This window comes from Ictalurus furcatus, chromosome 12 (genome assembly GCF_023375685.1).
Source record: "Ictalurus furcatus strain D&B chromosome 12, Billie_1.0, whole genome shotgun sequence".
Taxonomy (NCBI): domain Eukaryota; kingdom Metazoa; phylum Chordata; class Actinopteri; order Siluriformes; family Ictaluridae; genus Ictalurus; species Ictalurus furcatus.
In genome coordinates this window covers 15,497,702-15,514,068 of record NC_071266.1, presented here as the reverse complement: position 1 = coordinate 15,514,068, position 16,367 = coordinate 15,497,702, and the positions used below count along the sequence as shown (strand labels likewise).

General features: G+C 39.8%; 1 protein-coding gene across 3 annotated transcripts in view; it reads right to left on the bottom strand.

The window, feature by feature from the left end:
* celf3a (cugbp, Elav-like family member 3a) overlaps positions 1–16,367 on the bottom strand; it is a 39,735-nt gene that overhangs the window by 20,922 nt on the left and 2,446 nt on the right. For 2 of the 3 annotated variants that reach the window (XM_053638494.1, XM_053638493.1), the window contains exons 2-4: positions 8,157–8,240; positions 1,954–2,180; positions 1,470–1,552 (exon numbers count right to left, since the gene is read on the bottom strand). In XM_053638494.1, the coding sequence (XP_053494469.1) occupies positions 1,470–1,552; positions 1,954–2,180; positions 8,157–8,240 (394 nt within the window). Of the gene's footprint in view, positions 1–1,469; positions 1,553–1,953; positions 2,181–2,834; positions 4,205–8,156; positions 8,241–16,367 lie in introns of those variants that run through there. The other variant, XM_053638495.1, reaches the window with a different exon arrangement.

Here is a 16,367-nt window from a genome sequence, read left to right as displayed (position 1 = left end):
GAGAGGCTGCTTTGGTTTAATGTGCATTTCATTGTAGTACTGAAAGAAAAAAGGGGGGAAGGGGTTTCAGGTTTGGAGGCTTAGGTGACGAGGGCCGACGAATGGAAGGATGGCGGGATTGAGAAGAAGGGGAGGAATTAAAAGGGGGGAGGAGGGGCGGGTTAGTGGCACCCATTGGGCTCGTCTCTGAAAGGTCACAGAGGTCAGTCTACTGTCATGCTAATAACAGGATTTGGAAAGGGGCTCTACAGGGATGCGTTCCTAAACCCCATGCACACACACTCACACTATATATTTTATTATTATATATATATATATATATATATATATATATATATATATATATATATATATATATATATATATATATATATATATATATATACATACACATACATACACACACACACATACACGTCCATTTGCCAGTGCACTAAAAATAGTAGAGAACATAAACCACGGATACCTGGTTCAATCAAAGTGTGTTGGATCGATCCAGCAAAAAACCTATCATCCTGCCCTGGAACAATATCCAAGTCATTCTCAGCCTCATTAAGGAGCTATGAATCACAGAGTTGGCCCACATCCTAACTGCATGAACAGTTGGGTTTCAACTGTGATCCCCCTGCAGCCTCTTCTGTTTCTGTTCTGCTTCCCTGATCACACACCCCCTGAATCAAACGAGGCTGACGGCATCTGTCAGTACCGCGTGTGTAAATCGCGCTCTGAAGCTCAATCGCGTACACCGTGCTTCCTTTATGGCTCGGTCATGACACTCTGACGTTCTCCGCTTTCCCTTTGCGACAAATACAGCCCCCCCCCCAATCCAATTGTGAAAGGAAGAAGACGAGGCCTCCTGGTTTTTACCTCCTGCCTCGTAACCTCCTGGATCGCCCGGCTGATGGTAGCTGTGAGACTGTAATCCTAATAACGCCTTGTTATTAATGGAATGAGCTAATGTAATGGCATGGAAATTCATATTCCATGCTGTTGATTATCCAGACTCGGATATAAGAAACGAGAAGGAGGCGGGGAATATTAGATTCTCCAAGGGGAAGCAGTTTGAAGGGGTTTTTTTTTGGCGTTCGCAGGTTGCTCGTTATTGCACGGATCGAGCAGATGGCCCGAGCAAGTTAGCTAATCAACAACTTCAGAGAGAGCACCACAATCACGGATGGTTCTCAAGGATTACGCCCGTCCTACAACTCTTAATTAGGGTCTGCTCAGTTGGCAAAGACGTGCAGGGCCCCACAGTACAAAGCAGCGTCCGTGCAAACTGTCTGTGGTCAAATATTTAACGATATTTTAACAAATTAAAATTAAAAAAAAAAAAAAAAAAACCAACACACACACACAACGCTATGAAATGGCAGACTGTACAAGTTATAGCTTGAGACGCTTTTATGTTTTGGCACCGTAATGAGCCGCTCACTATCCAGCCTGTGACAACGTTATGAGCAGATACTCACCCCTGGCAATGTCTTCTGCTCGTGTAACGCATTTTGGGCTTTCAGTGCGGACTCTCTGGCACAGTACGTCAAGAACGCGCATCCTGTCAGAGGCAAGAGAGAGCAGAAAAGGAAAAAACAAAGAAAGAAAGAAATAAACTCACTCATCACACCATCACACACCATTAATCGAAATGAGACGATCAATAGAGCAGGGACCTGGAGAACGACAGAGCGCCGGAGCTGTTTACGTAAAAATCATACAGTACAACCTCTTGATTATACATGTCAACTGTTTATATGGGCTGATGGAGAGAAAAATAAATAAATAAAAACCCACAATAAATATACTGGCTATAAAAATAATCACGACTGTTAGATTTCCCAAGTCAAACAACTTCCCAGAGACATGACTCAGTACCGAGGTCCTGCTTATCAGTGTCTCGTGTCCCCTCGTGAGCGTCCGCTCGATACGGCACATCGGCATCACATCAGGCTGAATTACCTTTGTGCATGCCCGTGTACTTGTCCTTGATCACAGTCAGTTCGTAGATCTTGCCAAACTGCTCGAAGATAGGTTTGAGGTCCTTCTCCTCCAGATTGCGAGGGATCTGGCCGACGAAGAGCTTGATGGCGTCCGGCTCCTTCATTGGGGACAGCGGCGACTCTGCTTCTTCTTCTTCTTCTTCTTTTACAAGGTCCGGCGCTTCCCAAAGCGTCCCTTCGAAAAGCCTGACGTGGGGAAGGAAGAGGTACACAAAGGGATATACAGATTATACAAAGTGACAGGGCAAAGCTTATACACACTAGTGACAATAAACACAATCCTGATCACAAATGTCATCATCATCATCATCATCATCATCAAAATGCGCAGTATTTCAGAGCTCTGGGGTTATCGGGGGGATTTACTGTGCAGTTTGGTCTGGAAATTTGATCTGTTTAAGAGCAGCGGGGGTAGAAATGTAGGGCAAGGGCTGTCTGCCGAGACACTTCTTTGTTTAATCCGCCATAGATGCATATAGGCGTGTGTGTGTGCGTGCGTGTGTGTGTGCGTGCGTGTGTGTGTGCGTGTTGTTCTTTGTCAGGAGCGCGAGCTCACGCATCCAGTGTACGTGACTGAAAAGCGTAACGCAACACGTTTCTACATTAAAATACAAACACAAAACACGCTTTTAGGAGGAGACGCACTGAGAGGAAACATGCTGTCCTCTCTAGGAAAAGCGCAAATGTACTGTTATCCATCCATCCGTCCATCCCTCTTTCTCTCTCTCTCTGTTTATTTGTTTGTTTGCTTGCTTGCTTGCTTGTTCGCACGCGCGCTGTGGAGTCTTTAACCATGAAACACCAACATGCAGACAAAACACAAATCTGTGCATCAGTCACCTCTAGTCCGTCCTGATTCGCGTCTCTCCACGCTTTCACTCCTGACAGAAGAAGAAAGCTTCGGCAGGATGATAATCCACCCACACCAAGACGCTCAAAATCCCGATCCCTAACACGAAGAGTCCAAAAAAAACAAAAACAAAAAAACAAAAACAAAAAAAAACAACCCCAAACAAACAAACCCAAACGCGTGTAACAGAGATGTAGGAAAGCTTGGCGGCTACCCAGTGTCTGGGCTCAGAGTCTGTGTAGCCCTTTGCTTTGACGTCGTAAACCGGTGTCTCCCCCTGTCCGTGTCCAGACCTCCCCCTGGGTGTAGGAAAGCAGGAGGACTGCTCAAGGGAGCGTCAACATTTTCCCAACCGTGAAAAAAACAAAACAAATCACGCACAGTTCACGTCAGAAGTTTACGCCACAGTATATTTAGCGTTTATAAATCTAAACTGCAAATGCAATCGATTTAAATCAGCTTACACGCTGACAATAGACTACACTGGGGGGAAAAAAAGGGAATACTTCAGAGGTCAGATTTAATAGAACGAAAACACACACATACACACACACAGTCATACAACTACCGGTCAAAATGTTTGGAGACACTTGCCTGAAATCTTTCTCATGATCTTAAAAACCTTTTGATCTGAAGGTTTATGATTAAATAATTGAAATCTGTGTTTCATTTCTAACGTATTCATTTCTTTCATTAGAAAACTAACATTTTATTTACAAAAAAAATTTTATCTAAACGGACGACTCGGAGTGAAATATTCCCGAATAGCAGCCAATAATTGTCCAGCGTAGACGGGAACTCCTTTAATACTGTTTAAAAAGCATCTCAGGGCAATTCCTCAAGAAATCGGTTGAGAAAATGCCAAGAATACATTTCTGGAAATCCGAGGCAAAAAGGGCGTCTACTTTGAAGATGCTAAAATATTAAATTCTTTTGATTTAATTTGGATTTTTTTTTAATCAAAACATAATTCCCATAGTTAAATTTGTGTTCTTCCCTAGTTTTGATGATTTTATTATTAATATAAAACGTGGAGAAATAAAGAATGAGTATGTGTGTAAATTTTTGACTGGTAGTGTATATAAAAATATTATGTTTCAGATGTTATTAAAACATGGATTCACTGATTGTGCTAAATTTACTTTAAACAAGTTTCGTATTACTAGTGAGCGTGATCCATACACGTGGTATTAAATATAATGTTCCTGCTGATGGGAAGAAATAATGATAGTATTAAATTAACATCGTTAACTCGTGTGGAATGATAGCGAAGCAGCAACCTGGGTTGGATCCTGAGTTTTTGGTGGGAGTGTAGAGTTTTATTTTAGTCAGGGCTTTGAAAATACACGATCAAATCGTGCTGGATTACGAAAACAAATCGTCTTAAATCGGTACGTACAGGTTTTCGCCGAGTTTTTTTTTTTGTGATTGTTCAAAAATGCTTGATTTTGCTGCGGCTTTTTAAAAAAAATTTATTTCGCGGATAAACTACTCAAATTGGCGAGACTGCAATCACACGAAACAGTTTTGCACACTCTTTCACAGTGATGTTTGTAGGTAATTGAGAGCTGTACTCATGTTCGACGCACGTGAATCGAAAAGGGATTTGCCTGAATGCGCGTTGTGATGATGCCACATGACATCAGGGACAATTTTGAAAAATTGCAAGCTTCTCCAAATTTTGCGGAGTTTGCGTGATTTTGTGTTCATTTCTGCGATCGCAAAATCCTGGAGAGACTGATTATAACGTAACAGTTCATTTACATGGAACCAGTGTAATTAAAAAAACAAAACACTACAACTGGAAAATACTATAACAGATAAATCTGCAAGTTGGAAAGTTTGAGATGGAATCATTTGCAGGAGCGCGAGTATAAACACAACGAGGCTGTAGTAGAGTGAACTAAATAGTTTTAGATCTTCAAATGAAATACAACATAAAACAAAGGCAACCTGAGTAAACACACAATACAGTTATTATTATTATTATTTTTATATTGAAGCAAAAAAAGTTAGCCAACACCTATCACCCATGTGAAAAACTAATTGCCCCCTTAAACTTAAAATCTGGTTGTACCTTTAACAGCAATAACTGCAACCAAACACTTCTGATAACTGGAGATCAGTCTTTCACTTACTTCTAGGACTAGGACTTACTCCTATGCTTTGGATCATTGTCTTGCTGCATAATCCAGTTGCGCTTGAGTTTCAATTTACGGACTGAAGACCCGAGATTCTCCTTTAGGATTTTCTGGTAGAGAGCAGAATTCACGTTTCCCTCAATTATTGCAAGTTTCCCAGGCCCTGAAGCAGCAAAGCATCCCCACACCATCACAATTCCACCACCATGCTTGACTGTAGGTATGATGGTCTTTTTGTGGAATTCTGTGTTTGGTTTATGCCAGATGTAACGGGACCCGTCTTTCAACAGTTCCACTTTCGACTTATCAGTCCACAGAACATTCTCCCAAAAGGTTTGAGGATCATCAAGGTGTGTTTTGGCAAAATTCAGACGAGTCTTAATGTTCTTCTGGGTTAGCAGTGGTTTTAACCTCACCACTCTCCCATGAATGCCATTTTTTACCCAGTATCTTTCTGATAGTGGAGTCATGAACAGTGACCTTTATTGATGCAATAGAGGCCTGTAGGTCATTTGATGTTGTCCTTGGCTCTTTTGTAACTTGCTGGATGAGTAGTTGCTCTTGGAGGAATTTTGGAAGGTCAGCTTCTTCTGGGAAGGTTCAGTACTGTGCTGAGTTTTTTCCATTTGGAGATAATGGCTCTCACTGTGGTCCTTTTGAGTCCCAGAGCCTTTGAAATAGCTTTGTAACCCTTCCCAGACTGATGTATTTCAATCACCTTCTTCCTCATCATTTCTGGAATTTCTTTGGCATGGTGTGTTACTGGGTAAGACCTTTTAACCAGCTTCATGCTGTTGAAACAGTTCTTTTTAAGTGTTGATTTGATTGAACAGGGTTTGCAGTAACCAGGTCTGGTTGTGTCTAGTCCAGCTGAACCCCATTATGAATGCAGTTTCATAGATTTGGGAAATTAGTAACTACGGGGGAAAATACATTTTCACACAGGCTCAGTTGGTATTGGATAGTTATTTATTGAAGAAAAAAAGTTATCATTTAAAAACTGTATTTTGTCTTCACTCAGGTTGCCTTTGTTTCATCTTCGATTTTTGTTTTAATTTCTGAAAATTTATTATGAGCGACACACAAAAAACCAGAAGAAATCTGATCAAATCAATCAAATACTTTTTCACAGCACTGTAGAGGAGTTTTCCTGTTCGGCTCGTTGACGTTTAATGTCCCGACAACCTCTGTATTCCCATTTAGCCACTTGCCTTTTTCAAGACATGTAAAAGCTTCACAAAAATCACGCGTGGAATATTACTCACGTATTTTAGGTCATAGAATAAAAAAAATCAAAGTTTCCACAGACCTCATTTCAGTCATTTAACCAAAAACCCCACTGACTTCGGGACGACAGAACCGGAAGTGCTAAAATGCTTTTAAACTAATTTCCGGGTATATTCAGTATATTCTCTTCAATCTGGCTGTTCACACATTCCATGTTTTTCAGTGAAAAACATAAGCAATGAATATATATATATATATATATATATATATATATATATATATATATATATATATATATATATATATATATATAAAAATTAGTGAGAAACCTAATATTAACATGAATGTAAAATATTAATTTCTATAGGCTATTTCTCTTAAATGACTGATGTATTCTACACATTTTTCAGTGTAGGCAACCCTTAAGATGAATATTTACCAAGTATTTCAGTCACTCTATATATTATATTGGTTAGACTGACATGCTGAGGGAAACAAGATTTGGGAAGAATACCAGACCTGTTCATTTTGAGTGAGAGAGTAATTTAGAGACGGTGCCTGACTTCAGGACGATAATCCGCCTTTTGTTCTCGCAGGGCTCTGGCCGCGGTGCTGAAACTCCACCACAATCACGATTTCCGTGACTCAAAACACCCCCCTCGGTGTGTGTGTGAGTGTGTGTGTGAATCGCTGCAGCTTTATCACCATCTAGTCTTTCAGCTTTTCAGTTTAAGAATCACCCAGGACAGGAAAAAACCCAACCCGACACAATCAGGACAACGCACACATCACATGCTTATTGTATTATCATCATCATCATCATCATCATCATCATCGACCTGTGCTCTTCTCCTCCTTAGACAAAAACAGACCTTCATTTGGCCATCTGCTTCATGCTCCTAAAATTTCATCCACATCCCAGTGTGCATACAGGAGGTTACTCACCTATTGACCCAATCTTAAATCCTCACACATTTAAAAACAAACAAACAAACAAACACAAAAAAACCAACAGGATCCGGTCAATACACAATAAAAGCAAGCTTTATTAAGCCTCAGAAATGAACCTGGAGTCATGCCTAACGACACCTGGTGGTTATTCAAGTAATCACAGACAAAGAAGGATGACTAAGAGTTTAATAAATAAATAAATAAATAAATAAATAGATTAGACACATTAGATGAACACAAGACAGATGGGAAATACAAACAATACAGAACATCACATTAACACATCATCATTTGTGTATGGTATCATTTGGATCCTTATAGGAGGTGTATCAACAAAGTCACACACACACACACACACACACACACACACACCATCCTCCTCAAAACACAAAAACCATTAGGCTGTAACTCAATCATGTGTCAATCCTATATTATCTTTCCAATAACCTCAAAAAAAAAAAAACACACAAAATGGATTCTATTTGTCAAATAAAAACCACTTTTAGTGTACTTTTTTTTTTTTAAGAGGAAAAAGAACACTGTTCCTCAATAAGTCCAACAAAATGACTGCATAACATTAGAATTTGCATGTTTTCTGATCAGAGAAGGGACATTTGATTCCCTGTGGAATGAAAACAGTGTATACAGACACCACACACACACACACACACACACACACACACACACACACAGGTTAGAACAAATAAATTCAGATTAGAGAACCGAGTGGTCTCTTAGTATCTCCCATATCTCTGATACACACTTTATTGTAGAATACATCATGTAATATAACACCAGGGCCACATTCAAATAGACCCCAGTCTTTATTCCAACACAATTCACAATTATTCACCTCGTAAATCCTGTCAGGTACAAAACAAAACAAAGGCAAATCTGATCTGATCCGAGTGAGGTGTGAATGCCGCCTAATAGACATTACAATCCTCAGCTTTTATACATTTATAAAGCATGTTTAGTAAATGTACAGGTTACCTTGCATTACAAGTAGCTGAACACTGAGCGCTCTGTTGCCAGGCAGAACAAGTTCTTGTTGATCGGGAGAGTCCATGGGCACGACTGGAATTGATGGAGAAAAGGAAAAGATGTGCATGAGAAAAAGGAAGTCGTGTATCCCTAAATATCTGCAACATGTTGAGCTGATTTCAGTCAAAGAATCAAGAGCCATTTGAGTTTTTTTCTACAAATCAATTTTCTACAAATCTCTTTCACAAAGTAATATATGTTTTTAAAAAAAGGCTTTAAGAGTTCCACTGTTGAAACAACCATAATATGCACTAAAGGATCATCCAGGATGAGTGGAGTGTGTGTTGGAGAATAAGAACAGGTTATTTTTGTTTGTTCAAAATACATATTACACAATTTAGACCCCAGTGAAAAGAAGTATTGATTTTTTTCCCCCTCTCAAACACTTATGGAGTTCCAGTGCCTTAAAATCTTTCGATTCAAATCCAAGCCCTCAATCAGTTCTCAATAACGTGAACTAATCTGTATGTTATATAAAATATGATGTGTGATTATATTCCTCTCTGTATCTGCATATTATCCAGTGATTACTGGGAAGGCGTGGTTCTTCGCCGCTGACTGGTTCAACCCGGCCTCGCCCAATCACGGACGCTGATTTGAAAAATGTGGGAAAGGAATAAGGCATGTCTTACACATTTATATATCTGCACCAGGATTGGGATCCTGTAGGAGTCGATTAAAAACGTGTGGCGGATTTCAATCATCATGATACGAAGCTTGGAGTGCAAAGAAAGACCGCGTTCATTAACACGGGCGCGTATTGAAGACGGCGCGTAAAAACATTTACTCAGGACCTATATTCTGGAAATAAACTTATTTATATTTTGTGAAACTTATATTCTGTGGACACCTGACTATCACACCCATGTGTGTGTGTTGTTGAACATCCCATTCCAGATATATTCCCCCTTTGCTGTTATAATAAGCGCCACTCTTTCTTCAGGGGAGACTTTTACACTAGTTTTCAGAACATGGCTGATGTGGGGATTTGTGTTCATTCAGCTGCAAGAGCATTAGTGAGGTTGAGGTCAGGTACTGATGTTGGGATGTCGAGAAGGCTCCAGTTCATCCCAAAGGTGTTCAGTGGGGTTGAGGTCAGGACTCTGTGCAGGACACTCGAGTTCTTCCACCTTCTTCCAACCTTAACACACCATGTCTTCATGGAGTACACTTTGTGCACTTTGTGTCATGCTGGAACAGGTTTGGGAATCTTAGTTCCAGTGAAAGGAAAATACAAAGACATTCTATACAATTCTGTGCTTCCAAATTTGTGGTAGAACCACATATGGGTTTGATGGTCAGGTGTTTACATACTTTTGGCCAAATAGTAAATCTGTATGAGTGGTTTTTGTTTGTTTGTTTTTTAAAGAGCACTGTTTTAAACACAGAACATTTACTACTAAACTACTTACTACTAAATATGCAAATACTGAATGCATAGACTTGAAAGTTCACTAGGCAGAAAAGAAAAGCTTTAACTCTAACTGTTAAAGGAAAAATAATCCACACTGTGGTGGTGTGATGGTGTGATGGTGAATGGTCTGCACTTATTTAGCACTTTTGTCTCATTCACACACACACACACACACACACTCACACCAATGGTAGCAGAGCTGCCATGCAAGGTGCTAGCTTGCCATCAGGGGCAACTTGGAGTTCAGTGTCTTGCCCAAGGACACTTCGGTATGTGGAGTCATGTGAGCTGGGAATCGAACCGCCAACCCTACGATTAGTGGACAACCCGCTCTACCACCTGAACCACAGCCGCCCTACCCTACGATGATACTTCATTACCTCTCAAAAGTTGATTATTTTCCTATTATCACAGCATGAAACGGTGTTTTATTCCTCTCATACCACAGTGATCAAGTGCCAGTGTTTTATTCATTGATGAATGACAGGTGGTATCCTTAAGTTTAACTAAACGTTGTGGGACGTCCTTGACACAAGTTAGATCCTGCTCTCACTTACACTAAAGCAGCTATAAACAGTCATTCCTTCACCAGCCCTCTCTTTTGCTCTTTCTTGAAGTCTGATGTCCTAAATATAACCGGTACAAATAACCATTCCAATAAACCAGCTCGTCACACACGCATGATAGTCCAGTATAGCTCACTGAGGACCAAAGGCTCGGTCTCTAGCTCCAAGTTTGAAATGATGACCATTATGCGGCACACTATACGAGTTTAAATACTGTAGAACCTTCAGAATGGGACGTCATTTCTGAGATAAATCACAGAAATGTCCCAAAACAAACACAATCTGTCCATAAAGAAGTATTTTATTTTTAGGCATTATTCTGCAAGCAAACGGTGCATTAACTATAAAAACCAAGCACGAGGTAACAGCTAGCACACGTCTTTTTTTTTTTTTTCTCCATGTTTTCATGGTTCTGTAATCGTAAGCAAGAGAGAAAATAAAAAAATAAAAAAAAACACCAGACTTCATCTCCACCAAAGACTTCAAGCCACCGAGCAAAGTAAAGCGGAGAAAAAAAACCCCAAAATAAAAAAATGCTTGTGGGTTTTAGAAGGTTTCATCAAGAAAGAAACGCAGCAGGTGCACACACCATGCCAGGGCTCAAGGCCGTCAACCGTACAGTCTAATACACTCATGCTAACATCTCTACGTGTACAATACGCCGTGTCCCATTGATCTGGGTTTTTTTTTTTGGTTTGTTTCCAGTAGTTCTGCAACATGAAACCCTCGTCATTACATCACCCTCTTTCCACAGCGTGATAGGAAAATTTCAGTGCTGTTTGTGTGCACTTCTAATCCAGCTTCTGTTCCATCAGCACTGGATCTGTCCACGTACAAAGTCTTCAGTAATGACCATGACCAGACACTCATCACTATAATCTGGATAAATAAGTCTCATGTCCTGTGTAAATTCTGCGTTTTTACACTCCAATATGAAACGTCTTCCCAAGGCGACAGGTCATTCTGGACCAAAAAAAGAAGAGGAAGAATTTATTATTCACGTGTTACATTAACTACAAACGCTTGCTGTAAGAAATGAATTGAATCTAATCAAATCAAACCAGAATTTAAATAAACATTAGCACAGAGGACAGCTACATCATTCTGAGGAATTGTTACGGGGAATCCTTTCGGTTCAGTTTATGGAATTACTCCACAATAAATTGACAATCACAGTTCCCCCCCCCCATCACAACAAATACACACAACACACTCGGAGGAAAACATATGTGAGCTCACAGACGCCCGCGATTGTCTAGTGTCAGAGAGAGAACAACAACGTCACGTTCATAGATCATAAAACGTTGTTGAAAGAATGACGTTTTTGAAGGTAAGTGTTATTGATCTGTACATAATAATAGGACTTGAGATTGAATGAAGGAAGATACGTCAGCATAATATTCAGCCCCTTCAATGCCATCACTTATAGCACCCTGCGTTCATGCCATCTGCTTACTCACTCGCTTGATATCCTGGATAAAAAACTCCAATGAGGAATTAGCTCTTGTATCGAAGTATCAGCCGAGTAAAGCAATCGAGGAAAACATGTTGCTCTATTTTGTTGTAAAATGCATACCCAAGTCTTTAGATTTAAAAAATAAATTCCACCATTATTATTTTTTTTTTTTGGTGGCTTGAATAGGAACTGCATCAGCTTCCAAAGCCTTCTGGTAAGTTTTGACCCTGAAGTTTAGTCATGTTGGACCTCATGCCTTCACCAGCTGATCTAACATACATTACATGAGCTGAGGTTATTGGAGTTACAACAGCAACAGGGATATTTCCAGTGAGGCAAAGGCAACAAGGGCGTCTTAAAAGCAGTACCGGAACGCAGCCATGAGCCAACCTAAAACAAGTCAACAGCTGCCATGTTGAAATTCATTTTGCCACTTGTTTTTTATCCAAATCAGGAACAGTAAATGAAGAACCACTGTATGAACCACTGTCAGACACAATCCTTTCCTCGGTACAGAGTTAACCACCATAGCAACACATAGCAAGTAGTACACAACCTCAGGTATTTCTACATCAACAACGTTAATGTAATGATCAGATCAGAACTACTTTACTTGTCCCGATGAGGGAACAAAATGTTTTGAGCATACATGTGCAGCTGCATAACAACACAAACACATTGACAACATTCATACAGTCATAGTAGAGTTCAACAGTTTCATAGCCAGAGGAACAAAAAAAGAGCTCTTGTAGTGGTTGTATCTCAACCTTGGAGTGAGGAAACGTCGACCAGATGGGAATAACTCGCATTCTGGATACCTATTCTGCTGTACCTTTCAACACGTTATCAACATGCACGTCCCACAATAGGATATTATCAATAAGCAGGACTAGGTAATTGTAAAAGACAACATGTCGACTCAAAACGAGTGAGTGGTTTCCCACTGACTCGGGATCAAAAACTATTTCCTCCGATTTCTTAACATTAACTACAAGACTGTGTTGTGTACACCATGTGATCATGGGGACACAAATACAACGTTATTTAGAACAGTTAAAATGTTAACGAGAACCTCAGTGTTTTCATCATTTCTACTTCACTCATAACCATCCCACATATTAGTCGCATGAGTTCTTACCGATTTGTAACGGTCTTTTGAGTAGGTCACAAATCACAAACTTCACTCTATAGAAAGGCAATATCACCTTGCAGTTGCAAGTATGTAAGTGAAGTGTGTGTTATTAGGTTTTTAGTAGCCATGTTTAAGGAAAAAGGGAAGAAAAGGGCACCAGTGTTTGAGCTTTTGAGAGTCCCCATAATCCCATAATATTAGTATTACAAATCAAAGCTGTTGGGTTTAATTTAGTGGGAGTTTTCTGATGCAAATGACATTGCACCCAACCATGAAAAGAAGTCCGGCTTCACGCAGATCCAAAAGGTAGAGATAACACAAAATAGATCAGATTGGGTAATAAAAATACGCTCTGGAAGTTTTGTTGAGTCTTTTAGCTGCCTCAGTGCTTCACAAAGGCCCACGAAGCACAAGCTGAGTACTGAGGTCTACACACAGACCCCCCTCTAACCCTGCTTTTAAGCTATCTGCTAGCTCACTTTGATTTTACTCATGCTGCTTGTGGAATACCGAGGCAACATGATCAGATAATGACTTCCTCAAAGTCACAAATACTTGGTGGCGTTGCAAAGAGCATACTTCCGTACACACTAGTACATCAGCATGTTAATGGTGTTAACACTATGTGAATAGTATTTTTTGCAGCACAACCCACATTGCAAAATCTTCATGAGTTGCTTGCAACAGCGTTTTTCTACCAGAGAGGGCAGCCATGTCCTCTAAATCTCACACCTTACACCTAGCAGAATCACATCTATAACATTTGAGCAGAATACCTCAAATAAAAACAGTTATGTCACTACCATCCAATCCAGGAGCTTGTTGTGGGGGAAAAAATGATTTGCTTAGCAAATTCCTTGCTATTCATTTTTAATTGTTTAGTCTTTTTTCACCCTTTGGACCCTTTCTAAAGGGAAAAAAGAGAGTGTATATTTTCTTAAGTATTTTATACTGAATACTGTATAATCCATTTTATAATGTGGTCTTAATGTAACTCAAAGACAAATGCTGGATTGTGGGCTACGTGTGGAGGGCAACTTGACATGAGAAAAACAAGTTCATTATATTATTTCCTAAGTCTTAGAGCAGAGCGTGGACATCACTATAAGAAGAAGAGTAGAACAAACAGTCAGTCTGTCTAATAATTACAGAAGGGTCCTCCCAGAAGGACAACCAAAGAACCCTTAAGATTGCTCCAGCATGACACAAAGTACACAAAGCGAGCTCCATGAAGACATGGTGTGTTAAGGTTGGAAGTTGGAAGAACTCGAGTGTCCTGCACAGAGTCCTGACCTCAACCCCACTGAACACCTCTGGGATGAACCGGAACTGGAGCCTTCTCGACATCCCAACATCAGTACCTGACCTCAACCTCACTAATGCTCTTGCAGCTGAATGAACACAAATCCTCACAGCCATGCCCCAAAATCTAGTGGAAAGCCTTCCCAGAAGAGTGAACAAAAGGAGAACAGCAAAGGAGGAATAAATCTGGAATGGGATGTTCAACACCACACACATGGGTGTGATAGTCAGGTGTCCACATACTTTTGGCCATACAGTCTATGTTTGACAAGTTCTGTTTCACAAAATATAAATAAATACGTTCTTTTCGAGGATAAAGCGTTTACGCGCTGTCTTCGATACGCGTCCATCAGTGCATTGCCAGTGGAGGAAGGTCATGAAGGTTACGGTACACTGCAACAAAACATATCTTAGCAAGTGAAGATAGCCTGAATAAAGGGGAAAATATTCAATATTTAGCATTGAGATTATTATATAACCAATATACGACATATATATTGCTTTTTTTCCTAGAAATAAATTTGTGAAAAAAAGAACCTCTATTAACCTTCATAATAAAGAGAAGTATTAGTTGAATTTGCCTAGATCAAAAATATTTTTACTGGCTAAGATGCCATTTTTTTGCAGTGTAGAGAAACCATGTGACCAATCAAAACACAGCCAGAGTGGGTTGATTTTATTGCAGCAAAATGTTTTTCTTTTTTTTTTTTCATTTTATGCCCTAAAAAAGTTTATGGAGATCTGAGCAAGTCATTAATCAGATAATGTTAAGTAGGGTTTGAACACCTACACACCCCCCCTCTCCCCACCCCGTAATTCTCTTAGCCTTTAAAAGCTAAACAGTTCAATAAAAGCAGCTAATAAACTGCCATTGTTTTTATAATATAGCACTCCACTGATGTTAATCAATACAAACAAAAACTAATTAGAAACGTTCCTCTTTCCAGCACAACCTTTTGTACTCGGCTCTTCACATTTATTACATTAAGGGCATATGGCAGACGTCCTTATTCAGAGCGAGTAACGTTTGTCTCATTTATACAACTGAGCAGTTGAGGGTTAAAGGCCTTGCAAAAGGCTCCAGCAGTAGCAGCCTGGTAGTCCTGGGATTTGAACACATGACCTGACGATCTGTAGGCCAGCACTGCATTTTGTACTACAAATATACATTTTCATTACTTTAACAGTCTAATCCCTATGAAAACAACACCTCACATAACTGGCAGGAAAAGCAAACCAGTCACCCTAAACCAGTACATTCTGGGCCTTTCTAAACCCAGTGGCCATTAGATAAGTTTCGTGAGGAATCAGAATGGTCCTACTTAAAGCTTTGCCTCAAACGGCATGTACGGTACTTCAATATAAAATATATTCCTATTTAAAAACACATTATTCCAAAATTAATAGCATCACCAAGTCCCTGAAATGCTTCAATTAAGACTCTGTAGGATTTGTGCCTTTTTAAAAATTACATATAGCCTAACTACACTGCCACGCAAAAAAGTAAATATTGTTTTGAAATACGTGAAAAGCTGTGTTCAATATGGCCACTGATCCCTGTGCAGACTGCGTCGACTCAGCCTGACGTTCTGAAAACATCCGAGTAAATCCCCCCCAAAACAAACATCAGCCTTGACATTTCAGTTTCTAATCCTTATTTACCGCCACGACTGTAAACCAGTGCTCGATAAAGGTTTCGGCATATTTTCAAGCTGTTGTTCCGCTACAACAGAGGAACTTGGTGTTGTCGAGGAACTAACACAGCTAGACGGACGGAAAAACAGGTCCATTTTTTAACTGCTGAACTCCTACACTAATGCAGTGTGAGAGGATTGCGAATGTAGGAATTTGACTCCAAGCTGTATTCGGCCCTAACAGTTGTTAGCGATGTTGGGAAGATTTATTTACAAAAACAAATGAACAAAGTAAACTAGATTGAGAGATTCTCTCACGATTTACTCATTTTTAAATCACGTGACCCCTGAACTCTGGTAGCTGACCAGCAACAGATAGCCAACCAAAATGTTCGGAGGGTTTTTATTTGTTTGTTTATTTAATGCAGCCTGTCAACAGTCTGTTTTCACAACTCAAAATTTTCCATCTCTGATTTTTTCCCCACCAGCTTTCATTTAGGAGCGCATATACAGTAGACGGCAAAGTTTACAACTAAACCCGACATCATCCTTACACCACAAATAAAACAAAATACCAACCAAATTCATTATAAAAATGAGTGAAAGTGACTGAAAACTTTAAAGCTGACAAAATCAAATCAGTGTTTTGTTTTTTT